General features: G+C 44.6%; 2 protein-coding genes across 15 annotated transcripts in view; one reads left to right on the plus strand and one right to left on the minus strand.

Annotated features, from left to right (window-relative positions):
• Positions 1-513: 513 nt before the first annotated feature.
• si:ch211-14k19.8 (mucin-5AC) lies at positions 514-12,604 on the plus strand. The gene is made up of 11 exons (XM_035405324.1): positions 514-1,269; positions 1,481-1,855; positions 3,224-5,890; positions 6,148-6,251; positions 6,369-6,427; positions 6,522-6,682; positions 6,980-7,142; positions 7,417-7,608; positions 8,674-8,895; positions 10,112-10,265; positions 12,092-12,604. The coding sequence occupies exons 1-11, from the start codon at positions 1,224-1,226 to the stop codon at positions 12,164-12,166; spliced, it is 4,218 nt and encodes a 1,405-aa protein (XP_035261215.1). The 5' UTR covers positions 514-1,223; the 3' UTR covers positions 12,167-12,604.
• LOC118220891 (trinucleotide repeat-containing gene 6A protein-like) overlaps positions 10,447-27,255 on the minus strand; it is a 100,377-nt gene continuing 83,568 nt past the window's right edge. For 11 of the 14 annotated variants that reach the window (XM_035405310.1, XM_035405309.1, XM_035405313.1 and 8 more), the window contains 18 exons: positions 25,019-25,225; positions 22,301-22,473; positions 22,019-22,096; positions 21,814-21,862; positions 21,570-21,712; positions 20,798-20,968; positions 20,535-20,669; positions 20,303-20,422; positions 20,068-20,142; positions 19,180-19,621; positions 18,494-18,631; positions 17,566-17,727; positions 16,778-16,918; positions 16,436-16,543; positions 15,912-16,127; positions 15,735-15,805; positions 15,379-15,518; positions 10,447-15,015 (listed from right to left, as the gene is read on the minus strand). In XM_035405310.1, the coding sequence (XP_035261201.1) occupies positions 14,640-15,015; positions 15,379-15,518; positions 15,735-15,805; positions 15,912-16,127; positions 16,436-16,543; positions 16,778-16,918; positions 17,566-17,727; positions 18,494-18,631; positions 19,180-19,621; positions 20,068-20,142; positions 20,303-20,422; positions 20,535-20,669; positions 20,798-20,968; positions 21,570-21,712; positions 21,814-21,862; positions 22,019-22,096; positions 22,301-22,473; positions 25,019-25,225 (2,945 nt within the window). In that variant the 3' untranslated portion in view covers positions 10,447-14,639. The remainder of the gene's footprint in view (positions 15,016-15,378; positions 15,519-15,734; positions 15,806-15,911; positions 16,128-16,435; positions 16,544-16,777; positions 16,919-17,565; positions 17,728-18,493; positions 18,632-19,179; positions 19,622-20,067; positions 20,143-20,302; positions 20,423-20,534; positions 20,670-20,797; positions 20,969-21,569; positions 21,713-21,813; positions 21,863-22,018; positions 22,097-22,300; positions 22,474-25,018; positions 25,226-27,255) is intronic. The other 3 variants (XM_035405322.1, XM_035405323.1, XM_035405314.1) reach the window with 3 other exon arrangements.

Consider the following 27,255-nt stretch of genomic DNA (forward strand, 5'->3'; position numbering starts at 1 on the left):
GAGTTCAGAGATCGCCTGGTGACCCTGACTTAGTGCATTTGTCCCCACCTGGTGGTTGCAGGGTGTATTTGCATCCATGCCTGTGAAACTCACCTTGACCTAGATGAGTTTTCTCAAAATTCATTATCCTTGGGCCAACCAGCAGAGCAGTAATGTGAAGCTGTGATAAAGCAGCATGTGCTCGGAGACTGCAGGGTTAATGAGAGGGGAGACATGTCTGCTGTATGTCATAGCCGTGGGCCTTCCTCTCTCCAGAGCAGCTTATAACTGGTCATCTCCTGTCTGAATCTCCCTCACACAACCTGTTACTGTTGCTGTCTGATTTAAAACACACATGCTGCTTTTACATGCTCCAACCTTGAGCATTGAAAGAGAAGGTTCATGTTCTCATGTTATATTTCAGTTTGTGTACATGCCATGCCAAGTTTTTTTAATGCCCAGCTATCCCTGTTAAAATTAAATTATAGTTTTGAATTTCCATTACTGTATGAAATCATTATTACAGAATGAAGTGAGGTTGATTTAACTGTGATAGAGGTGAGAGAATATATACATTTAAGCTGTATATACAAGTTATTCTGAATAAGCAAAAATATGTATTTTAATTATTCAGGTTTACAGCATCTAAATGTGCAATCACATTTTGAATAAATGTATCACTGTATGTCCAGTGTCCCATTCAAACGTGGAACTTTGATACACTACTTATGTATGCAATATCAGTTCTAATTGTACCTGAGGTCTCTTTCATGTGTACATTTCCCATAAACACTGATTATTTCCTGACCACAATTTTTACGCTATCATAACCTAAGTAACACGTGAATGGAGTAATTACTGAAGTCCAGCGCGCTACAGGAACTGCCGCAGGCTATGGATAATATAATTCAGATGGTCAGGGCAGGGACGCCGTGTCTGTTGCCTATATTCTACCGCCTTTTGAAAACACGTGTGTCTCATTTAGAGTAACGCACTCACACTGTCAACAGTGGGATTTCCTTTACAGACCAGAGAAAAAGAAAGCGCTAAGAGGATGGGGAGGGAAAGTCCGTTAGTCTCGACTAGAACGTAGATGATTGGGAAAATAAAAAGTAGCCGTTGTTTGTCTGATGTGGACGTGTTTCTTATTGTAATTCCATATTACCCTCAGTAATTGATCAAAAGCTTCTGTATGGAATTGAAAAAGCTGTCACATTTTTTTGTGGGATGTCTAAAAACGCACAATGTTCCAAACTATTTATTATCCATTTCTTTTTATTTTCAATACAGGTAAGCCACACGTTTGAAAACTTTTTCAGTTATTAAAATTATATAGGCTATGTCTGAACGTGTTATGAAAGCTACAGTAAAAATAACAACGTGATGTGATTACTACTTTGTGATTCCCTTGATTTCTTAAAATTTTCTTAAAATCTATTAAACCCGCTCATGTTTTTATTTTATTTTTCCATAATATGTGGATGCCATCCACTTTTTTCAGGTTATCTTTTTGCCTTGGAACACCATGACTGTGGAGGAACGATAGACATCCGTCAAGAGAAAAACGGTTGCATACGCTATTCCTCATTAGCAGGCCAAGTTGATTCAAATAATGTCACTTTCAAAAGGCCAGGACATTCGGACACAGAGTGCATTTGGGTTATCGATGCTCTCCGTACTCAAAAGGTACAATTAGAGGTAATTTCCATCGACAATGTGTCGCGTGTATGGGTGCATTTTGAGAGTAATGGGGAACAGAGGGATTATGCACTTGAAGAATCCTCACCGGTCTCGGCCATGGGCAGGATCATCATTACCTGGAGAGCAAAAAAGTATGCCAACTCGCTACAGTCCATAAATCTCTCCTTCACTGCGGGTAAGTAGGCTATTCATAACTCTTGCTTTCTTCAATGATGTCTTTTCATTGAGGCGACCTTTTTAAAAATCGGATGAAAATGGCCATTTTGTTAATTGAACATACAGTAAAAACGGCATAAATGAAAAAGCTCCAGAAACGAACCCAGCATACTCAAAATTAATATATGATTATTAAGAACATATTAGACCACACAATCATTTGTAGGATTGTATTTTTTTCGCGATTGTTTTAACAGAAATCGTCGTTCTGTTGTTCGCATCAATCGAATTGAATGAAAGCAAACGACTATTTCAGTTACTTCTGCTCATCGTTTCCCTCGTAACAATTGTGTTGGCTAAACGTAGAAACGTGAGCAGCAATGTTTGTAGTACAATTTAAGTTTTAGCGTCAGCCAAACTTGTCAGTCATAAACATTGCTTTTGACAAGCTGAGGTATTGTACCTCTTAGATTTCACATCTTTTTTCTTTACTTTATAGGAAAACAACAACTTATTCTAAATGACTAAAAATAAAGGGTTGTGCTATATAGTGACTCTTTCTCTGCTTGTAGAGAATGTTCTTCTCTTCTTTTAAAATACACTGGACTTGTACCCTAGTAGAATGTGTATTAAAATGTGTCTATTTTTTACAATGCGTCATGATTGAATGGCAGAAAATATCATCTTATTGCGAAAATTCAGTGTCATGGAAAAACACCTGGTTATCTTTTTAAAAATCTTAATATTGAGTTGTTGAGTTTGCTATTCATGTCATGCTATCACTTATTTAATATCATTTTGTCAATGTTTCTTATCCAGTTTTTAATTTTCATTTGAAATCTTACCCACATTCCTTCTTATTTTGTCATTACATCTTTCTTTCCCCTGTTATCTTTCTATTTGTATCATTCTTTTGATTGACATTTTTCTACTACTACCAATATGACCTCTTAAATATTGTCCTTACAATTTTTTAGAGGTACAAAAATATATGCAAAAAGGTTGTTTAAGCTGAGTTTTGTTGATTGAAACGATGTGTTTACATTGATCATTAAAATAAAACACAAATTATTTTCATTGTCTAATATAATACTTTATTGAATTATGTGTGTGCTAAATTATAGGTAGGCTTCAAGTATTTTAAAACCAAAGAGTATTTCTTGCAGTGAATATTTAAAGCCTTGGGAAGTTGAATATAGAACCTTAAAAATGTATTTGTTTTAGTCCATAGTGTATTAAAGCACTGTACTGTCAGTCTGCTTGTGTGTGTCTGTTGGAGATTTCCCATCTGTGAGTAAGAGGCAAGGACCTTGACCAGCAGCACTGCTTCTGTCCAAATGCTCCTATCAGTAGTAAACACAAGAACTGTTTTGTTTTTCCTTTCGAGATTGGAAAGACATTGGGAATTCCTTTGAGGGTCAAAAGGGGAAGTCAGCTCAGACAGAACCTGCCATACTACTAGGGACCTCCTCTCCCAGCATCTCAGCAGCTCCCAGAGTTCGAAGGAAGTCCTGGCTCCTGGGGTCTTCAGAGCCAGCCCTGGGCAGCAAGGGCAGCACTCATCACCCCACTGGGCTGGGGGGGCAAGGGTTGGGCCATGGGACAGTTGGTGCATTCCACAGCCTGACCTCAGCCCCCGCCCACTGGCTCAGCCCCGACGCGTCTGCAGCATCTGATAAGGAAGTGCCCCCCCTCTCTCAGGAAACATCGGACAATAACCCGGACACGTCTGGCGCTGCTCTCGCCGAGGCCAAAGTGCAGGGGGCGGACGCCGTTGCCCTGCAGCGCTCGGAGATTCGGGCTGAAGAAACCAAACCAGAGCCACCTCGTTTCCCGGGCACACCCACGGATTCTCCGGGACTTGCCACCACCACTGTCCCTCCCACGCAGGGCCTGGACTCCATTTTCCCAGGGCTGCTGAATGTTCGAGTGCCAAGGACTGCAGCTGCTCCTCTCTCACACACTGATGCTGATTCCTCTATGCCCCTCTCTCAGATCAACACCCTCCTGCCTACTCTCCCCCCTCATGGGACTGCTCCTGTCCCTCCCTCCCTGGCCCCAGACCAGCAGGCAGAGCGGAGCGGGGATACTCCTTCTCACACAGACACCACATCAGGGAGTCCTCAGAGCAGTGTAGCCTCCCTGTCCCTCAGCAGCATCTCCCAGCTCTCAGGGGAGGTTGAAGCTCACAGCTTGGTTTCTACTGTGGTGAACTCGCCACCAGACCTCACACTCCCAGACTCCAGAAATCCACCCGTGGCTTATGTCTCCACAGCTCATACAGGGGTTCCCAGGGGAAAGGATTATATACACAGTTACTACCAGCCCAGTTTTATAAGCCCTTTTCCTGGCACAGGGGGGCAGGAAGTAACTGAAAGGCAGTCTGCATTCGACTCTTTATCCGACAGCACCCTCGGGCTGTCTCAGGGGAGGAGCGCATTCCCAGAGTCAGAGGGAACTATGGGTAGGGACTCCTGGAGTGTCTCTGATCTGGTGCCTCCTGCAAGCTCCTTGCCTGAGGACACCACAGGCACACAGCAGGCCTTAAAGGCAAACGGGAGCACTGAAATGATTCCAGGCTCTACTGAAGCTGAGGGGAACCTCAGGATCTCCCCTTTAGTCACCAGGAGCCTATCTGAAGATAAGAGATCTGATGTCCCTGGTGTTCTGGAGGACGTCTCTGCTTTGTCAGCTTCCACAGTCGGGCCCAGTGGTACTGCTTCCCCCTCTCTGGACAGCAGCACTATGGAGGAGGTGGCAGTCTCTGTTCTCCGTGTTGATCCAGGCAGCTCCCTCGGGCAGGTGCCTTCCATCTCTCCCCCTGTAGGAGTGGACACAGAAAAACAGGTCAGCACAGTCGTTCTGGGGTCCTCCGACCCCTACACTGCCACCCCTGTTCCAGAGCTGGGTGAGAAGGCCGAAACTGACTTCACTGTATCAGTGCCGCTCACTGAAGCGCCAACTCACAGCTCTGTCTCTGCTGATCGGGATTTCACAGAAATGCTGACCGAGAAGCCAGAGCTCAAAGACTCAGCGTCGACACACAACGATCACGTAAGCTCCGCCTCAGCGACCGCAGTGTCAGAGGTTTCCTTGGGGCCTGAGTGTGAGACAAACCCGGCCCATGAGTCACAGAGCTCAAACTGTGCCTCACACCCCCATGTCCCCGTGGAGGCAGATGGTACAGGCCCTGTGCCAGCCGTCTCCACGGCGTCCACAGCCCCCACCCCTGCAGGACCGCGGCAGGAGCCCACTGTGTCTGAGGACCTCTCTAGTGCTCCTCCCATCCACAGCACTCCTGACCACTCCCTCACAGGAGTAACCACAGCAACCCTTCTCCTCACGACATCGTTTGCGGAGAATACCCAGGGGAGGCGGAGGCCCAGAGGCACACAGAGTCCTGAGGAGACTGTTCCTCATAGCAGGAGGGGGCATTCTGAGAGCACAGCAACCAGTGCTGATGGGTCCACCTTCCATTCCCACACAGTCACACCTGGCCCTGTAGACTCCAATACCTCTCAGAGTGCAGAGCCCGGGTCTCCCACCTTGACCCCTCCCTTAGCGGCGAGCAGCACAGCGGGGAGCAGCACAGTGGCGAGCTCTGTCTGTTCACTCCCCGCCTGCTCGTCTGTGCCTCCTCACACTCCTGAAGGGCTGTCCCCCTCAATACAAGTTGGGACGGAGGGACCGCGGAAGGCGGGCTGTCCCAGCTGCACCGCCATCCCCTCAACAGCAGGGGGAAAATCCAGCCCTCCAGTCACCTTCAGTCCCACTGTAACCGTGACCACACGACTGACCAGCAGCAGTCCCAGCAGCAGTCCCAGCGGAAAGACTCATCCAACCACAGCGACCCCCTTCCCCTTCACACCCCGGCCAAGGCCAACGTCTCAGACCCCTGGCCGAGAGACAGTCCCTCCCCCTCCCTCTCCCCGGACAGACCAGTCCACCAGCACATTATCCACGCAACCAGCCAATAGCAGGGCTCCCAGCTCCTCTGCTAAACCAGTCAGAGGCAGAGTATTCATTGTGGAGAATCAGCCTGCCATCATAAAAGGTCAGCCCTACCTGTGTGTGTTTGTGCGCGTGCGTGCATGTTCATATTTGTGTTCTTATTTCCCATCTGGTCACATTCTTAAGGCCAATTTTCAATTAGTCAATCAGTCATTCAACAGTCATTTGTCATGCTTTATTACAGGATATCACAAATGCTGTAATAATTTTGGGGTGAAATTCATATGGAAATGAGAATTTTACATTTTATAAGTGATTCTTTTATGTTACCAAGTAGCCAGATTTCTCTATGATTTCCAGAAGAAACTGTCCAGCTCCTTCTGCAGATGGTTCTAGAAAGTGGGTCTCCTGGGGAGCAGAAATCTCCACAGCCTGAGAGCATCAAAGAGGATGTAGTCAATAAGGTAAGGCAAGCATCTGGGACGCTCTTAAAAATTTACGAGACAAGGATGGCCTGTGGTTGGGAAACTCCATTTATTGCATGTTATCATATATTCCTGGCTGCTTTTGCTGTGCTGCAGGTGGAGCCGCTCTTGCAGAAGGCTCCTGGGTATGAGGGACTACGGGTGTCATGGACAAGGTAAGGAGAGACATGGACACATCGTACGTTTGATATGCCTGACTCGACATGCCTTCTCCAGTAAGCTCTTGTGTGTGTGTGTGTGTGTTTGCAGTGGGAATGCGGTCGTGCAGGGTGTGCCTGTGTTCAATACCGCGAGGGCGCTGTCCTGGCTGGGGGCCCCTGGGGGTCTTCTGGATGTGACTGGGCTGAGGGAGAACGTGAGGCGGGGGCTGTATGTCGGTGGGGCCAAGGTGGCGAACATCACTGTGGGTGGTGAGTGAGCTCTTACGGTGAATAGTGGTTAATGTGTTCATGTCTCTCACCATGAGGGGGACTGTGTGACTATCTCTAATTCTGTAAGCACAATCGCTCTATGTCTCCTTACGCTAATAGTGTAGAGCTTCACTAAAAAGCCACAGCTCAGTGCTGTATCCTACTCTCCACGATGCTCTTCATTGCTGCACTCCCCTCCGTACTCTCCTCAAAAATTCCACATCAGCATAAATTTTTCTCCATCCTTTTATTACTGGCTCACTCTCTCTCGCCCTCCTCCCTCTCCTCCCCTGGCAGGGCTGCAGCCGGAGCTGTGTTCGTGGCTATTCCTCTGCCCCTCAGGGTTCCAGTGTGTGCCGACCAGCCTGGGCAATGCCAGCTGTACCTCCCTGTGCCACACAGACTACTGCAAGAACAGTGGAATCTGTACACACCACCATGGCCAGCAGCCAATGTGCCAGTAATTAATCCTGTTGCTTTCTCCTTTCTCTGCAGTCACAGGCAGTGTAGGGCATGGCATATGCTGAACTAATGATGCTGATCTAAGTAAATATGACGATGATACCGTAACTACATTTCAATATTACATATTGTACAATGTATGCGCAAATGAGCGTAAGCAGAGCTGGGAGGTTAGCGCTGTTACAGAACTGTTCTGGGGCCCCGTGCTGGTGCCCTGTGCTGGTGCCTATGCTGGGGCCCTGTGTGTTAACGCTGGCTCTCTGTTGGTGAAGGTGCCCAGTGGGGGAGGATTTCTGGTACATGGGCAGGTGGTGTGACTTCCGCATGACACGGCAGAGGCTGGTGGGCGTGTGTCTGGGCGTCCTGTTCACTGTGGCCGTGCTGATGGCCACCCTGTCCTACCTGATCATCCGACGCTTCAAAGCCATGCTGATCCAGGCCAAGGTGGACCAGACACGCAGCAGGTAGCGCACGCCCAGCCCTACACAAAGACCCAGCGCTGAGCTGAGAACGCTACGCTAAGCGTTACATCATGTGGATTTCAGTGAGACGCGGCTCCCACCGAGTGTAGAAACAATCCCACGACCACCTGATGGTTTGGCTGTGTGGGCTGTAACCAGGGCCAGACTGAGATGTTATTGTTGAATGGCGGGAATAGCCATGGCGCCAATGAAAACAGGCTGGGGGTGCAGATAGCGGAGCTCTGATGGAAACACTGGGGCTCCGGGGATATCGGGTCCCCCTGGAGCTCCAGGGAGGAGACTGTAGTGGGTAGAGCTCAAAAACACACCGCACACAGCACTGCATTCAAACGCTCAGTGAATTGTGCATGGAACACATTTACACATTTCTAAGATGTTATCTGAACTCTTCACAAAGACAACGTTGGGAGAACATGACAAAAATGCTACACCAGTGGCTCCCAGATTGACCGCAAAACAAAGCACCGTGCAGTAGACTTTTAACACAAATCATTTTACGTTTCCATTGACTGTAGAAAATGCGTAGTGAGAGAAAGAGGAAAAAGCTGCCCGTGTGTGTGTGTGTGTGTGTGTGTGTGTGTTTCTGCTCTCCATTTCCTCCTTACGTCAGAGAAGGTCACATATCAGGGGCAGGAGCCTGAGACCCAAGAGACATTCCCTCTCCGTCTACGTCTCTATCTTCCTCCGTTTCCAGGCGACAGGAATGAGACGGCAGCCTTCTCACACTTCCTGATTGGTTCATTCCTGTCTTCCTGTTTCTGCTTTGGGAGTGTATGACGTGCCTGCCTGTTGAAACTGGGCCAATCTCTGCCCTCCGCACCTCACTTTACACATCCGGTGTTTAGGAAAGGTCACATTTTAAAATGGAACATTAAAGTTGTACATTGTTTACAGTGAATAGTTCAGGTTGGCACAGGGAATATATATATATAGTGAAGTTCCAGCATTGACAATGGAAAGTAGTGGATCAGTGTGTGTGTATTTAGAGGTGATGTATGGATTACTGATGCAGTTTTGACTAATCTGGCCTGTCTTCCTTGTGCACAGCTATCGAAGGTTCAACCACTTTGACGAGCTGTCCAGTAGGTTCTGGCTGCGGTCTTGGCCGGGCTCAGCGGACTCCCTGGAGAACCCAGCCTACAGCCGCTCTGACGAGCTGCTGCACCTCAGGGCTCTGGATCGAACCTGCTGTTACCACGATGACACTCTCTCCATCGCCTCCACCTACCCGGGTAGTGGAACACACGTGAACACAGTCTACGCTCATGGGTGAGAGACACCAGTACGAACAAACTATCTCATAAACGAAACTTATCTGATCAATACAACCAGACTATTCTGCACCGAGGGACACATGATGCGTTAACAGTGGGTCACAAAAACATGACCTCCCCAAGCCGCTAATTTAACTGGGAAAATAAAAAACAGTCTTATCAGGGCTTACTCTTTAGGGCCGGTTTCCTGTTTCAGCAAGAGGTATAGAGCGGTCCATGTAGAATCCAGAGGTTGTGATTATGGCCTAGATTATGGAGAGACGAACGACTCCACAGAGGACTGTAGGTAGAGTGAGCTTGTAGTGCAAAGCGTTCAGACCAGAAGTGACCCTGGGGACGCAAAAGGAAAACAGTAAAGTGGCCTGATGCGTGTTATTCTCCAACTGCCCTTTCCTCTTTCGCCTGTTTGCATGGCTGTGCGAACGCAAAAATATTTTTGAGATATCTGGACAATGGGTATTCATCGCTTCAAAACCACATTATTTCAACACCACAACCTCTCATTAACCACTGGTAAGCTCAATTTTAAATATCACACATATAGATACTTAAAATTTGATTTCCCAAAAGTGGTTTACATTTATTATAGGGAATGAAGTGCTGTACAATACTGCCACCTACTGGCAAAATGGCATAATTCAGCAAGCCTTTCACCTCAGGCTTGCAGAGTTAAGTTTTGATATAAAAGGTAAGGTCCATGGCCTAGCCTAATGGTGAAAGGTAAAATGTAAAAAGGGCTATTTAATAAGCATGCATTACTTGTTTACTGCACCACTGCTTGAAAATATTCAACATTCCTGGATTTTCTTCCAATTGGGTCACAAAAACACATGACTGTTGAAAATGAAGTTAAGGCTTCAAAAAAGTCTTGACTAGTTTGCTAGTGTTAATAGTCAAAGCAACTTTGTTCCAGTAGAAAGTATTAGAGTGGAGATGTTTGACAGTAAAGATTTTTAGTTAAAGAACCTTCAGCCTGGTTAAAAATGAATATGATCTAAGGGCTTTGATTAAGAGTTTTTGCCACTTCAAATGTGGGGGTTCTTTCTGTGTTTGATGCATTAAGGATAGAAACATCAGTATAGAAAACCCAAAAGTAACCCATGTGAGTCGATGCTCTACTCTATTCGGACATTTTCCACCATGGACCACTCAGGTGTACTCCCAGCTTGTTTGGTACTGACACACTGGGCTCCGTATGCTTTGGTCCGCAGCTCCCACTACAACTGGGACCTGAGTGACGGCAGCATAAACGAATGGATCGCGGACTCTGGGAAGGCGAGCGACCTGTCTGTGTGCAGCTGGCCCATTGAGCCCATCCAGTGGACGCCCTTCCCCCTGCTGCAGCAGCTGGGCATCAACAGAGCAGTGAGTCCGTCACATCAATGCCCCATTACACCTGGCTTATTAGCAGTGTGTACGGATCTGTATAATACACCCAGATCTCTGAATGCCTCAGTGGCCTTACATGTCAGCACTATCCATAGGCAAACTTTCTGATGCACCATTTACACACAGAAGCGGGGAAGAAAAAAACGGCAAACGTGAATAACTGTTAGGATTTTATTGTGGGTTGCACCCAAGTTATACAGCTTTGTATTCTGATGCAGAGATCAGCATAACCTTACAAACAGTAATCAGTCTACAAGTACAGTCAACAAAAGACCTAATATCTAATCTATTTATTATTACATATTAGCACTAAAATTTAAACGCAAGCAACACAGAAGAAAAAAAGTTAAAATGACAGCATCAATGGAAACATTCATCACACAATTGACAGTTTCTACCTTGTATTACTTATTCTTTAGTCAAAATGTATACCGATACAAATAAGGATTGTCCTTCAAAAAGTGCAGTTCCCCAAGATAAAATTCTCAAATGATCCCAAGAAGACACAAAAAGGTACTTCCTGCTCATTTAAGTAGGTAAATTAGACGTATTGTTTTCTATACATTGTTCAAACAGTCTACCAAAGCAATGTGCATAAGTTATAAGTGAGCACTTCAACCTTTTCCCCCCCAACATTTGATATATTTATTATTTTTAAAAAAAGGTACATTTGCCGTCCCAGTCTGGCTTAGGGGAATCTGTGAACAATACATCGCAAATGCTACTACTGGCCAATTTTTCAAAATACACTTTAATGGCACATGTTCAATGACCTTCTCAATCCTGCTTTTACTAAAGGATTGTTTAAAGCAAAATGGACACAGCGGCCTTTGTTACCTTCACACTGCATAGACTGACTTCTAATGGAACTTCTCAAAAAAAAGTCCAGGCTATTTTTGATTTTATTGTTCTGGTTCTTTGTGCTGCTTTCACTAAAGCTTTTACAGGGTTTATAAAAGGACAAGACGGCAATGCTCACAGTATGAAAAGTAAATAGCCTCAGCACATTGTTAAACAGTAGGAACCATGTAAAAGAGGGCTGTTTAAAATTCACTCAGAGGATACATCAGTAAAGAGTCACATTTACTTAATACAAAAGTAGAATGTCTGGCCAACCCTTATTCCTCCACTTTGACATGGCGATACAAAAGAACTGCAGAGCAGCAATGGGGATTGTACATTGCTCATTTTTTTTTGTTTCTTCATCACAGTAGCTATTTGTAGATGACATTTCAAGCATATACATTGTCCAGATTTGTACAAAATAACCAATCCCTCTGCCCCCATCCCTCCCTCTCCCTCCCCAATTTGGCATAACAGTGGGTTTTACACAACATCCCTGGGAGATATTGTCCAACATCAACAGCTCTACATAGGTGCACAATAAAGCTGACAGAAAACCAAAGGCCAAAAAATAATAATATAATAATCATAATAATAAGGTAAAAGTAGAAAGCAGGGTAGATACAACTGGCTTTTCCCTACTCTACGTCAGTTCACTCCAATACAGAACAACATAAGCAATTGGGGGCAGGGAAATGATATATACATACGCCTGTGTCTGCAATCAGCACAGCTACACGAACCCAGACCTGCGGTTAGAGTGTTGCACACCTTCAAGATGGTGCACCTCAAGATTACAAGGAACAGAAGTGGCTACCCTGGTCAAGTAAACCCCTCAGAGCAAAGCACCCGAGCCACTTGTAGTCAGTACGAGAGGAGCAACGAGGGCGTTCCAAAATAATCCAGCAGGCCCACCGAGACCCGCAATAATGCCTTATTGGCGTCTGCTTATTTTCCAGGCTAAGACACCTCGTCCTCACTCCTACTGTGAAGGAATGGAGCTGGTCGACATGGAGAAAACCCGGACTGCCTGAACACCACAACCAAGGAAAGCAAAGTACATGAAGAACTGAACACGACAAGCCTACAACAAAGCCAGCCACCCAAGAACCTTCTCCACATCCATCGCAATGCTCCTCCCCGTTTAGGAAGCATACACGTACCATGTACAGCGGAACAATTCTATACATATATATATACACACACCAAGTGCAAATCCAAGGCTTTTTGTCTCAATATCTTATTATACATTTCTAAGATCAACCTGGTTTAAATGTTCAGTAAATTGTTTTAACAAAATGAGAAATGCAACATCTGGAGAAATCGTTTGATTCATATTTGGTAGAGCATGTACTTAACAGATCAACACTGGCATGCCTCTATGAAGTCTGGGTAATACTCAATGTATTTTTTAAGCAATGCTTTCAATTTATCAATATGGACAATTTAACTTAAAAAAAAAAACAAAAAAAAACAACAACAAAAAAAAATCTAAAACAATAATAAAAAAACAAAATTAAGGTCCATGGCTTAGCCTAATGCTGAAATCTTTCTTTGAAGCTTTTATAAATTGTGCATCATTGTAGTAACTAAACAATCAATATTGTATATATCGTTTGTATGTAAATATACACACATTGTTTTCTGTATGTATTTGAACTACCAGCAAAGGATTACATTCACCACTGTTCTAGCCTTCCCAAGCCTCCCTATGATAGAGGCCCAGCATTTCAAAAGACAAACCAGCGTTCAAACAACAACGTACTGAGCAGCCAAAACGTCATGATTTATTAATATTGAGGAACTTCAGATTTCAACACAACCAAACTGTACACATTACAATCACATTCTATTTGTAAACAGTTAAAAGCCACTTGACTTGTTGCATCTTCGGACACAATTTAAATCAAGGCAATGAAATGTGGGCGACTTTTGCACTGTTAAAATGTCAATCTCGTTTGTCTCTGAATGACCAAACAAGACATTCTCTTACTCTTATAGAACACCATTTGTGGCAAGGAGAAAGGTTTTGCAAACAAAGCATTTGCAATTTAACATTTAAAACATTTTGAACAAAACAAAAATGATTCCGTAAGCCAGATATCTGGTTACAGTATGCATAGTTACCGATTTCCACTTGTCTTTTTTAAAGTACAACAATTAAATCTGACAGTCACAAAGAGCAAAACATTGAGCCACTCCATAATGGGAATAAAGGGAAGGAAAATGACAAATATAGCGATTCAGCAAAACCATCTCCACTCACTGATAAAAAGACAGCATTTTTCAAAGCAGTATGTAGAATGTCTCCAGCTTAAAGCAGTTATTTGGCAGAGAAAAACTTACAGAGCTATAAGTAGTTTCAGTGCTAAAAGTTGGATTTTCCTACAAGGAGTTTCTACTTGGGGAAACTGGGTATATTTCCTGAGAACCATGCTCGTTATTTAGCAGACGAGAGTAATAGATTTAAAAACAAACAACAAAAAATCAAAACAAAAAAACAAAAATAAAACAAAACATGGCCAAACACTGATCAGTATTCCCAGAGATAGAAAGCTTCGTCTTCATCCTCAATATACATTTTTAATTTTTTTCCTTTTTTTGCATTTTTGTCTTTTTTTAAAGTACTTTTTCATTTTATATTTTTTTTGTTGATTTTTTAAATATATTTTTTTATTTTAAAATGAAGGAAGAGTAAACACTTTTTTTCCTCAAAAAGTCTGTAAACAAGAGGGCACAACGGTGGCACCTCCAAAACAAAATTGAAAGCCTATTTGAAAGTGCTGTTCCCCCTGGCTTGCAGGTCGGGTTTGCAAGTCACAGCTGTGGCTACAGTTTTTTACACTGCAGAGCTAAACTCTTTAGTTTTAAACAACAATTGGTGCAATACTTATTTCTTTAATATTGTCAAATAGTCCTAAGTCAGCATTTATATCTTGATCTTGAACTCCACAATACCACAATAAGGTAGGCGTACATCAAGGCATAGTAGAGCGCACGCTTCTTAAGAACATCCTTGAGTAAACAACTACACTGGAACTGTGGGCTCCCTCTATATTGCGGATTATACTGAGAAATACCACATTCAGTGCAAAGTTAAAAGCTCATACTCCAACATTGTCAGCAAACAAACGCAATAAAAAGAAAAAACTGGAATTCAAATAAACATGATGAATAAACAAATGAGCTCATTTGAAGCATTTTTTTCCATGAAGAGCACTACCTGGAAGTGTAAATATATCCTTTTCACATTATAATATTGGCCTGCATGATTCAAGTATTCAAACTGATATGTTTTGGGCTAAAAGAAAGAGGAAAAATGTGCAGAAAATAAGTAACTTGCTTCCACAGGGTGACCCCGTTTTTTTTTTTTTTTCTTTTCTTTTTTCATAGGTGGGAAAAAAGTCAAACTAGTGCCATTTGTTTCCTTATTCTAATTATTAGGATTACGGTTAATATTATTACACACTGAGGTCACAGTTCCTAAGTCAGAGGGTGAGAGGTGTGTTACATGGTATCCCCACCTCCCGCCAAGTGGTCAACAGGGAGGAAGGAGTTGATGGGGGATGGGCTGCTGAGTCCGCGGCCCTCGCTGCTGCTGGGGTTCCCCCACAGGCTGGAGGAATAGTTAGGGGCGCCCCAGAGAGAAGTGCCATGGAGGTCTCCGCTGCCAGCTCCCGACAGCCCAGCACCGTTCCAGTGGTTTGGATCATTGCGGTTGGGGAAAGGGTGGGAACCCTCGATGGATCCGATCCGATTCTGAGAGGAGCCCAGGGTCTGCCAGCCGGGCGAGGCAGTCATGGACTGACCTTGTGCAAAGAAACGGCTGATTTCCTCTTCACTAGCAAACTCAGCAAGAATAGTAGTGTTCCCTAAAACGCACCTGAGGACAAAGCATTCAGAAAGCACGGGTTAGTACCTACAGAGGGGAAGCTCTTCAAACAAGTAGAAACTGAGCAGGGCAACTCTCCCACTGTCTACTACTGTGGGGGCTGTGGAGCTGCCAGATGTGCCATGCTCTTGCACTCCGGGCCTGGTGACACTAAAGGTTGAGTTCAGTCTTCTTCAGGCCTTCTGGGACGCAGCTGTGCAGCAAGCGCCTTCGCTAAGCGACGGGGAGCCGCACGGCCCCGCCCCTTGTTCTGGTCTGTTCTACACGTGCATTGGACGTGCCCTCGTCCTCATGTCAGACCTCCTCTGGGAATTAGCCTAGCGGTTTCAAACGCAGAGGTTGCCGTGTACTCACATGTGCAGAGATTTTTGTGCCTTGGCCGCCTCCTCCTTTGAATTGTAGCAGACTACAGCGTTGCCGTGCGGCAGGTTCAGGTGGAATGTTATCAGGGGGCCGTGCTGCATGCACAGGGTTCGCAGGGTGGAGCCGTCAATCTGGGGAGCACACACAGAACGGCACTGAGTCGCAGCGCAGGGCGCTATGGAGACGGACCGCGTCACGTCTGTCGCACGCTAACTGAAAATAACCGACGCCAGCGGAACTGCTCAGATCTGTAATATTTCATGTGCACAGTTCAGGACATTCTGGCACAGCACTTTTCTCTGGCAAGCAACAATGAGAATGTAGAAGTGAAAAGACATTATACCAACCTGAGGTGTGAGATTTTTGAGAACAAGCCATTTAGTTGTTCTCCCTGAGCTGTTGTCGCCCCAACTGGAACCTGGGAATAGTGAACACAGGCCCTTAAGAACGCTGGGCGCCAAACACCAATCGAAAGGCTGATTTCTTGCAAATGGAATGTGGACGGCAGGCACGCGTCCCCTTACCAGGGGTGAATCTGGAGTCGGAGCCACCCCAGCCCCCCAGACGCAGAGAGTTGTTTTCCCAGGACGACGGGGGCTTCTGGCCTGTCAGGCCTGGGGGTGGGCGGGACGGAGCAGTGATGCCTTTCGGTGGCAGAGGAACCTTCCACAGCTCGTGAGCCAAAGAGGTGTTTGTGACCGGACCAGGGGACCAAGTGTATTTGGAGTCACTGTTTCTGGCTGTTGAGGGAAATAAAGGGATACCATTACAACACACAACTAGCAGACCATCTGTACATATGCAGTCCCTAGAGCCCTGTTACTCAAATCACAGCCCTGGAGGTCCGGGAACTGCTGGTTTTCCCACCCTCCCTTAAACTGGGAGTCAGGTGTGAATATAGCCTGGCCAATCAGTAGCACTAATTGTTCAGCTAATTACCCGGGGGAAAAGAAAACCAGGGTCGGATTTCAGTTTGAGGCCCGGTTTTGAGTATCCATGCCCTAGAGCCCTTGACTTGCTGAGGAATGAAAGAATTTTTGCGACTCGCCTGAAGTGCTTTGTGCTGTACTGCTGAGGGAACCACTGTAGTTGGAGGCACGAATGGATGACCAGGCACTATTTGAAGGCAGCGTGGTGTTCAGAGATGAGGTTGACCCTGGATGATCAAAAAACAGGAGGATAAATCCAATGTGCACCAAGTGCAAAATCACATCTTATTATCAAAAATCAGCTACTAAGTGGGAATGAGCTCTGTAGCAGCAACTGTATTCTTAAAACTATTCCAGCATTTAAAATGCATATGGGAATAAGATACTTAACCTCAAATTAAAGGGCCTTGTTGAGAAATTATTGTTATTCTCGTCAGAGCGAATGCGAGTATGTCACCTACCATTGTTCCTGTCCCTGAGGTGGTCAACATCCCGGACAGTATTAATGGAGAGATTATTAATCACACTGCCAGGAGTGACATAAGGGTCAGTTTCAGGGTCAATGTTTGGATATCCTTTCCAAGGCTCACCAGGGCGAAATTCTGAAGTGAAACAAAATGTTCAACAAAGCGTTACTTTCTAGATGACACATTTGCGTTTCTCACAAAATCTTTTAAATTTAACAGCACTAAAGCTCGTCTCCTTCCAGGAACTGCAGTTTCACCCATTTCTCTGAGGGTGCATGAAAGCACCTGGGCTGTACTGGTATTGGCTGATCAACTTTCCTGCATCGGCCCCGATGCCAATTATGGACGCTACGAACGAGACGAAAGGCGTGCATTTGACGCGCCTCTGATGCTGTGAAGTGAAAACGTCCCGCTCAAAAGCAGCGGAATCATAATTATCTAAACTTTAGCATTTTCACCAGCCAAGCTCACAAGCAAAGGTATAGAGAAACTTCTGAGCTCTAAACTCATGCTACCTGCTTCAAATGTTAAGCAAGTCCAAATATTTGGTTATGCAAATAACATTTGTTCCTTTTTTTTCTAAATATGCAGTTTGCATTTGTTGTTTAATGTAAAGAAGAGAGGGATCAGCATTGGTCAATATGGACAGACAGCCACAGGTTATTCAGATTGTCCCAGTATTTCCCATATTTCCCATACATTTACCCAACAAGTCGCCCGTGTCAGCAGTGATACAGTGAGGAGCTTTTAAGCACAATGATAAAAGCAGAAGAACTGCCCACCTGGAGGCCAGTTGACATTGCTGGAGCCATGTGGCGATTTGGCACGGTTGGGCCAGCCGTCCCCCACAGACCCAGGCGGGCTGACAGGGGAGTTACTGGTATTCATGAAGTCATACGGACCAAAGGGGGAATCTTCAAGCCTCAGTCCAGAGGAGATAGCACCTGTTCAGCAAAAGGGCATTTCATCATCCTATTAGTATTTCAAACACTTTCAACCTTCTCCACCCCCCCCACCACACTCTGCATCAGTCCAACTTTCCTTCTTCAGTTCCTGTATCAGCTCAGTTTCCTTCAATAAGAAACACAGCTCATATTCTTTAAGGGCACCCAAACTTGTGGCTTTATAACAAGAACAATATCCTTACTGAACTGAAACACAATGTCATACATAGCAGAAACAAACAGGCTTGCTTCAAAACCTTTGGAGTCCACATAACACATTTTACATCTCAGCACATAATGATCGGTCAAAACTTCATACAGCTGAATAATAACAGAGATTGCAACAAAGTAGTGATAAGACCATATTCAATCAATATAGACCACATGAAATTTGGATGACAACCCAGGTTGACATTAACGATGATTAAATAGTTCTTAGGATAGAGGGGATCAAGGGAGTGTATGTTTTTCCACCTGATACAGACTCCCTGCAGTGATGCTGCAGAGTCCAGGGTGAGATCATTGCCTTACATGGCCTGCATGCTAAATGGTAAAAGGACTGCATTTCTATCAGGCTTTTTTCAGCAACTGCAGCTACAAAAAGCACTTCACAATTAATGTCTCTTGTTCACGCAGCCAATAGCGAAAGGCAGCCATGCATGGTGCCGAGCAGCTCATCGGGAGCAATTACGGGTTAGGTCTCTTGCTCAAGGACACTTAAACACTTTTTTTTTTTTTTCCAGCCACTGCTGGTGGAATTACTTACCAGGTTTGCCGGAGTTTTGTTCAAGTGGTGAGTTAACGGAAATGTCCAAGGCAGTCCATTTCTTCAGCCGGGACTGGGGCTCTTTGTAGCTAATACTGCCAATGTCCAGATTGATTACATTCATGTTTGAATTCAAGCCTGGAGGAGGTGAGAAGGGGAGAAATATTTGGACCGTGAGACAATGTAAAAATATCTATGTGGGGCAGGGAACATCAAGCTTAGCACATTCTGTCCGTGTCAACTTGACCTCAGCTCGCCGACGGGTGGAGGGCCGGACCCATGGAACAGGGCCCAACACCCAGATCAGGTTTATGTTGCCAAGACATCATAAAATGTGAAGGCTGGCCCCAGTTCAGCTTGACAGGCAATAAACTGGACTATCAAAATGATATTCTGAATTGCCCGCAGATTGCTACCCGACAAATTATAATCACTTGCTTTGTTAGGAGGGGGAGACATGCTCACTATTGCCGAGCTACATGAAAGAAGAAGCACAACACATACCTGCAAAATAACAGTTCCATCATAAAATAAATATTCTCAGGAAAAACAAAATCTTATTTAACAGACTCAAAATGGGAGAGACCAAGACATGACTTCTGAGTAACTTTTTTTTCTGCGGTTTTTTTTTAGATGGGGAAGGGTTGCAGTGCAGTTATACTGGGAGTAAAAGCAGACTTATTCACCTCTTGCTGACACACAGTTGCTTTCATGGCTGGCAAACGTCCTCCCAGCCCGGGGGTGGATGGGTGAGCCCGGCGCGGCGTGGCCGTTGCTCTGGGGCGGGCTATGGAAGCTATGACTGTGATTACTGCCAGCTGGGGGATAGCCTGACGCGTGCGGCGCAGGAATCATGGGGTGCTTCGCAGCTTGGTGCAACAGAGAGTCGCCATGCCCTACGCTAGGAGGGGGAGCGAACCCACCTAAAGGGAAGTTACTGAATGAACCGGGAGCACTCTGCTCTTTCTGCAGCTCTGGCGCGTTTGGGGGCATGAAGTTCTCCAGGTAGGACTTGAGGCCCGACTGGTGTAGAGACGGCGGCAACGGGGAAGGTTGCGGTTTCATTGCGGAAGGGTCCATGTGGCGAGGGGGCTGCATCATCTGCTGGGAGGAGCCCAGAGGGCGGCCCTGCAGGACACAGGCACTGACAGTAAGCACGGCGCACAGGCGCTACACAACACCAAACAAGCAGCCTGCTTAAAGGCATACTATGCAGGACTTCTCTCCTTCCAGAACTATCTTCTGTGTTTCTACTTAACCTTTTAAGTGCGACTCCTGAAGTTCTGTTGCGCTTCTTAAAATGAAGTGCCTAGACCTGGACTCAATATAGTCTAAATGTCCACGCTGCATTTTTACTATATATGCCAGCATCCTGTTTGGATTTTTCCCTGTTTCAGCATGTCTACCTACCCAAACCCTCAGCCCTGGTATTCTACCCTGAAGTGAATTTTCAATCAAATCTGAGGCAACTACTACAGATTTTTGTTTTTAGTTACACATGATATATTCTTTCACAGAGAGAAGTGGGGACAGAGACACAGGGAATGAGAGACGCAGGAGACTGAAAGTCCTACCTGGTGCTCCTGCTGACGCCCACTGATGGGCATGTTCCTCTGGTTCTGCACTTTCTGCTGCTGCTGGAGGAGGCGCTGTGAGACAAGCAGAGGCAGGAGCTTAACGAGGCTAACATGGGCAACCACCAACCTACCACAAACAACAGATCCTTAAGAAAAGACATGCAAACTACCCATCGGTGACACACAAGGGATATGACTTTCCTCAACGGATGTGCAATGGAAAAAGCCGTACCTGCAGCTGGGAGAGCTGGTTTAACTGGGAAATCTGGTTCAGCATGGCAACCTGCTGGGGCCCAAACAGAGGATTCAGGCCGCCGTTATTGGGGGGATACTTCAACAATGATGCGGGAACCTGGGGAGACAGGGGGTGCCCACAGGTTATCAATTACGCCCAGTGAGGAACCCCCTTGGCAAGCAGAGTGGCGTTCAGGCGGGGGGCTTCATTAGTGAAAGGTGTGCACTACCTGAGGGGAGAGCAGCGGTGGAGGCACTTGAGTGCGGAGATTAGGCTGTGACGAGTTCAGAGGTTGTGCTGGAGGCTGCTGGGTGCTCCTGCCTTGTGCTGCTGCATTACTGCTACTGAACATGGGATTAACATTCTGAAAGGAGAGGGTCAGAACCGTTAAACCTGCCAAGAAGGAACTCAGGATGGAGCTTACCAAACACACGGCACAGGGGGCATGCAGCATGCATTCTCCAAACACTTACAAGGGCTGTCAGGACTCACCTGCCTGACCAAATTCAAGTTCTGATGGCTTGCCGCTGGCATGGAGCCAGGGCCTTGATTAGGTAGTGTACTGTTTGAAGGGGGAAGCTTCACGTTTTGATTAGAGGAGTACTGTACATTTTGGGGCTCTTCTGCTACAATGCCATCTTGAACAGACAGGGACAGAGACAGCTGCAGCACGCCAGCCAGCAAGCAAAGAGGGCAGCGAGAGAGACAGCAACGGCCAGAGTGGGTCGAAAGAAACCGGAGGAATAGCCAGGATCGCCACCAGCAGAGAAAGACCAAGACAGGACAGTGGAAAGGAGAGAAGGGCAAAGTTAGACTGATCAGCTCATAACTACTGAGGCTCAAAGCTGCAGCGCCCATGACTCATGAATGTGCCTTTATTTCAGCTGACTGACTCAATTAACATGAAACTATTTTAATTGTTCAAATGCCCAATTAAAGCCTGCTAGCACGGAGGAATTTGTGCACAGTGGTTCGCATGAAATCCCAAGAACCCTGCAGCTTTGAAGAGCTACAGAGAAGAGTAAGAAGAGGACAGTAATTCTCAGGGGCCTACATCTCCTTTGACCAAACGTCATTCCCTGCCCCTTGGGTGGAAAGATTCAACCCAAGATCAGAGTGCAATGTTCTGATCTCTGATAAAGCAGATGAAACGCATGCATTAATGACTAAAGATTTACCCCTTTTTGGTGGTGGGGGTGGGGTGGGGTGTTACAAATAGAGGACAGAAGTGCACAAACCAATTTACATTAGCTGTACTACTGACCTTATCAAAATAGGGGCTTCGCTCCATGGAAGACTCTTTGGACATCTGATGGCGTGATCCAGGGCTCTTTCCAATCACACCGTTGTATTCTCCCATATTTGGAACAGGTTTGTCTACCTCCATGCGCTTATCCGCCAACATCCCTGCAAAGAGCGCCACCCCAGCTGTCAGCAAATCGAGCACAAGGAAGTACTTTTTCTAAAGCTACCATTATAACAGATAGAAGTTACAATAAAAAACTCACCGCCAGACATATCCATCTTACTGTTCTTCATAGTTTCTTCAGATTCCCTCTGTAAGAGACGCATATGCATTTTAAATAATTAGCATATTCCCAACATGTTCTTTCAATTGGTTTAATTTTAGCTAACAAAAGTAGGCTTCCAAAAAGAAGCCACAGAAATGTAAATAAGCCCTGAATGACCACACAAATACAAAAAGATGTTTACCGTGAAATTCATGTTGTTGAACTGCTTCACAAACTGATTCATCCATGCATCATCTTGTTTGTTGCCTCCTTTATTGACCTAGAAGGAATCGAACAATACACAAAATCACAAAGAGAGATCTGCTTTATGTATTTTAGGAGCACCACTGGTAGCTTGTGTGCACAAAAAAACTGTCCACAATAAAAGGCCATTGTGGATAAACAATAATGATTTGACTGTTTTCTAGTGCGCTTCCACTCCATTGAAATGACATGTCACAGCAGAGACCCTTTCCTTCCCCACCTTTGGAGGCATCTTCTTCATATAGGACCAGTTCCCGGGCTGGTTCATCTCCTGAGATGGGGTATTGTTCCACATCCCGATTTCCACCTCCTCCTCTTCCTCCCAGTTTTGATGGCGTGTTCCCGACATGGACGTCTCCTCACCACACCAGTTCTCTTGCATAGGTTTGGGTCCTGTTACCCAAAAATAAGATAAAATGCATGCTTATTAAAGTCATCCCAGGGAAACACTCATCCAAAACCCCTGTCCTAGAGATAAGGAATCAGTAAGTGCAGGGGCTGTCACTTTTTCCAAAAACTAAGTTGGAACTAAATCTCATAAGAGAAATTAGTTTGAAATTCCGACAATAAAAATTTCAATAAACCATGGCCCAAATGTATAATTATAGCCCAGTTTTAATGTCCCATTAAATCTGTAGCTAAATAGCTGAAACATGCCAGACTATAACTAAGAAATAATGACAACAGTATATTTAAGTTTTATTAAACAAAATAAAACTAGGAAGATCATACCAATGCCAATGATGCCATTCACAGCAATAAAATGACTTGGATCAATGGTTACTCAAACGAAAGAAAAAAATTACAACACGTCCATTAATTCACAATAGTGGAATATCTTAAACTAAGCTTAACTGACCAAGCTCCTTCGGAGAGGAAAAAGTTGTCAGCCTTTGCAGGGTTATGCTGCTTGCATACCTTACAAACAACTTTCTCCTTGATTATTATGTTGTCTCAAATGGCTGAGAACCCATAATACTTCCGAATGGCACCTCAGACGTGCGGTGGAGTTACAATTTGTCTTGGCTACTCCTACAGGCTACACGGAAAGCATAACCCAGACATGACCTTTATTTTGAGGCTACCCAACAGCCTGTCCTCCAGACAAAACAATAACATAGCTTTGTTGTTTACCCTTCTCTTTGATATTGAGCACAACCCACATGAGTGCAGAGTGCAGCTGGGCTCCTTATTTTGCCTAAGCAGCTGGATTACAAGTTCAAACACTGAATTACATTAGGGGTGTGCGATGTGACAATCGAAGATTGTGAAATTTTATGTTCTCCATGATCTGCCTTTACAGAGAGATCGGAAGTATTGTGCTCAAGAGCTACTGTGCATTCTATTGCAACAGTTGCGCTGACAACGCTGCTTCCATACTTTACTAGCCCGTCCCACCCCATCTCTACACCAATAAACCAATAGCATTATACATAGTATGTGGCACCTTTAAAAATGCAAACCTGGACTGGATACCTGTTTACTTGAGTTGCATTATTTTCTAATTCCCCTCTAACTTGAAAACAGGACGCGGCATAGCTGACGCCGATGGTGAGTTTAGTTTGCAAAAAAAGTTCCAGTTCAATAATACAGAACCGGTTTGGATTTGGCAAGTCCAAATATCTTCCAACTTGTGTCCTGTCATTTAAATGAATGTGCACTAATTTGTACAATGTATACATATTTGTGAATACAAAGGCAATTTTCCCTTCTGCACAAATACCTCATACTTTGTATACGAAAACCAAAAATATGTTCCCAATTTCCACGTGTATTTTTTGCAATAAGACACAGTAAAATTGGCTTGTGAAGTGTTGAACCTGCATTTGCCAATCGAGAGATGTGTCTACATTCAGTTATGCAAGTCTGTGAGTTTCTTTATTTTCTTGATTTTGAGACTTTTCTCTGGCAGTTCTTTCGCTCCGATTCACACAAAGATTGCTCCCGATCCACACACAAATAACTGGCTGTCATTTAAATGACAATTTACGAGACAAGTTTAAAGATATTTGTTTGTGGATAGTAAAACACATTTATGGATCATGGTACATGCGTTTGTCAATAATATTGAGACTAATCTCTCTCCATAGAAGCGGGTCGTTTCAAACTAAATGTTTTTTTTTTTCTGAGAATACTGGCACAGTTAAAGGTGTTCAGAAGACTACTTTGGTGATCTGTGTTACAACATGAACACCGCTATTCCACGTCTGTACTTGGAATGTCACAAAGAGATAGAAAAGAAAACTCAAAACGTCAATAATTTTTTCCCCCGACAACTGATGTATGGTCTAGTCAAACTTTAGAGTCCTATTTCATTCTCATTATTCACTTCATTCTTGACTGGAAGCTGCACTTTTTGAAACTGGTTTATTTATTAAAATCCCTGGCTCAGAATTCCTGCCATTTCAGACTTTTTTTTGACTGTTACTGTTTTGCAGAATGCACGTTTACATTTTGAAGCAGGTGTCGTTTTATGAAAATATGTTTGGGAAAAAAAACAATGTAGTTACCAGTTTGGTTGTACAGTTCAGAAACTTGCACAATAGTCTTAAAAGGCAACATGAAAACAATTGTGATTCATATTGTGAATCGTGATATCCTAAAAACATTGTGATATGATATTTTGGCTGTATCACACCCCTCCCCCCACACACGGGGGCGACATAGCTCAGGAGGTAAGACCGATTGTCTGGCAGTCGGAGGGTTGCCGGTTCAAACCCCGCCCTGGGTGTGTCGAAGTGTCCTTGAGCAAGACACCTAACCCCTAACTGCTCTGGCGAATGAGAGGCATCAATTGTAAAGCGCTTTGGATAAAAGCGCTATATAAATGCAGTCCATTTACCATTTACACACACTTACATATTCACAATTTTCCATTATCCAGAGATTTTGAACAAGTTTCCAAACAGCCCAGGTTACGTGCTGACCGTAGACTCACCAGGTTTGTGTTGTGCCTGCTGTCCCACTGTGGGGCCGCCCCAGCTGCCAGCATTGGCATTCTGCCTCCCAGGCTCTTCCCAGCTTGCCCCTGCGTCTACAGGTTTGCCCCAGGCTGATGTGCCGTTGTCCACAGAGACAGGGGGCCCCGCAGGCTCACCCCATGAGGACTCGGATTTCTGTGTGGCTCCATATGGCTCTCCCCACCCTGCAGACAAGAGGAACACAGCTCAGAGCTCGTAGGATACACCTACTGTTCATTTTAACATATTTTGTACACCTCCCCACTGCTTATGTTATGCAGGGCACACATCCTACGGACGTTTTAAGCACCTATTGTAAAGGCTTGGATTCTTATGCAACTGGGAGGATAGATACACTTTAGGAAAACCAGGGCTGAAACATGGTTTTGAAGTGTTGTCAGGAATATCAGGGCTCAAATTACATGCCATCATCCAGCCACTGGCATGGATGCACTGGATTTTGGCCTTAATCACCTTTAATAAAATAATTACTGTTTGGTCCCTGTCCTTAGGCTAGCTTATGTTAATGTAGCCACAAAGGTGGTGGAAGATTTAAAATTACAATGAGTAGCAACAGCAGGCCTAGAAAAACATTAAGCGTGGACCTGGGCTAGGGAACAAAGAAGAATGATCAAACTGCACATAGCAAAGTCTGTGTTATGTGAAATTCACATGGTGCTAGAAGCTCAGAAAATTAAGACAACTAATCTGATTTACTACCTTGCCCCACTGACTACAATCACCCCACTGTGCAGCGTACATTCTTCAAAATGACAGGAAACGCTCAGCTGCCATTTCATATAGCCTATAAATAAACAGATCCACGAAAATATGGAGTCATTTGGGTTCTCAGAAATGAAGAATCATAACAAATCAAGTGCAGAGCATTAACGTAATACAATTTATTGCACAGGCCAAACAGAAATTTTCTTCAAGCATTTCAAATGCTTAATGATACAAAAATCCAATGTTCACTCAAGACAGCTGGATATTTACAGAAGTAATTCCACTTTGGACTTGAGACAACTTCCAAATTACAAGCCCAGTTCCCTAAGGAGTATGCGCCACACTGGTAGTTGAATCTGGAATTCCCAGTTCTGGATGCACATGAAAAGCACTACGACACACTACGAGGGCTGAGGCATGCATGTAATTGACACAACTGACAAATCCCTACCACTAAATGGACATACTTCTTACTGGGCGATACAATTATAATTATTAGAATTGTTGACAATTAAGTAGACACAAGAGTGCTCTCTCCATCTCCCAGCACTGAGGAACAAATGACCAGCTGGCAGTGGCTGCAGTATTGGTATTACAGTGAACCTGGATAAGGTCACAGTCCTTAGCCATACATGCATGCTTGTGTAAGGTTTGTTTACTTGTACGCTCTGCTGAAATTTCAACCCAACTTTTGCTCATAGAAGTTTTTCACTTTCATGCTCCAACTCATGCTCTGAATTCTTATTTTAAAAATAGCCCTGTTCCTCTGTATTCTGCTGCTCATGTTCCCACCATATGACTGCACCATCAGCTGGGATGAAACTCAAGTCTCTTTCCCTGTGCTGTTTGGCTGGAACCAATTTCTATGCAAGCACTGTCTTTTCTAGAAACTGCATTTATAGACTGGGTACACCCCTTTACGCTGCAAGCTAAAACTATTAAAAAGCTACAGCTACAGTTTAGGGTAAAGAACTTCCCGGGGTATAAACTATCAGTGGAACACCGATTTGTCCTTGAATTTTCTCAAGTAATCTTTTTTATTTATTTTTACATAAAGCCTGTTTTACAGCAGCAGATCCGCTTAAATGCATAACAGAGCATTTTCTCCGGGGTAGGCTAGCCCACATAACAATGCCGTTTCATAATATGAAAGCTTGTTGCGAGTCATTACCAGGCTCTAGGCTTTCTACTGCCCCTTGGTCCGATTGCGGAATGGGGTGGGTTAAGGGTAACACGTAGGCTATACATGCTTTCAACCCAAACTTTGCTGATTACTTTTGAAAGACGCAAAACAAAATATTAAAATAAATATTTTCCAAAGATTTTCCCTGATTACATTTTTTCCCCTCAATGTTCAAGAATCTCCTGGCAAGTACTCATTTACTTCAGTAAACGGTTCCACCCCTAGTATAAAGACTGTAAAATAACTTTTCATTCATTGCCAAGGTTCCAAAGACTGGCTCCAAATATTCTATTTAGCACATTTTTT

The sequence above is a fragment of the Anguilla anguilla genome, chromosome 2 (assembly GCF_013347855.1).
Source record: "Anguilla anguilla isolate fAngAng1 chromosome 2, fAngAng1.pri, whole genome shotgun sequence".
Taxonomy (NCBI): Eukaryota; Metazoa; Chordata; class Actinopteri; order Anguilliformes; family Anguillidae; genus Anguilla; species Anguilla anguilla.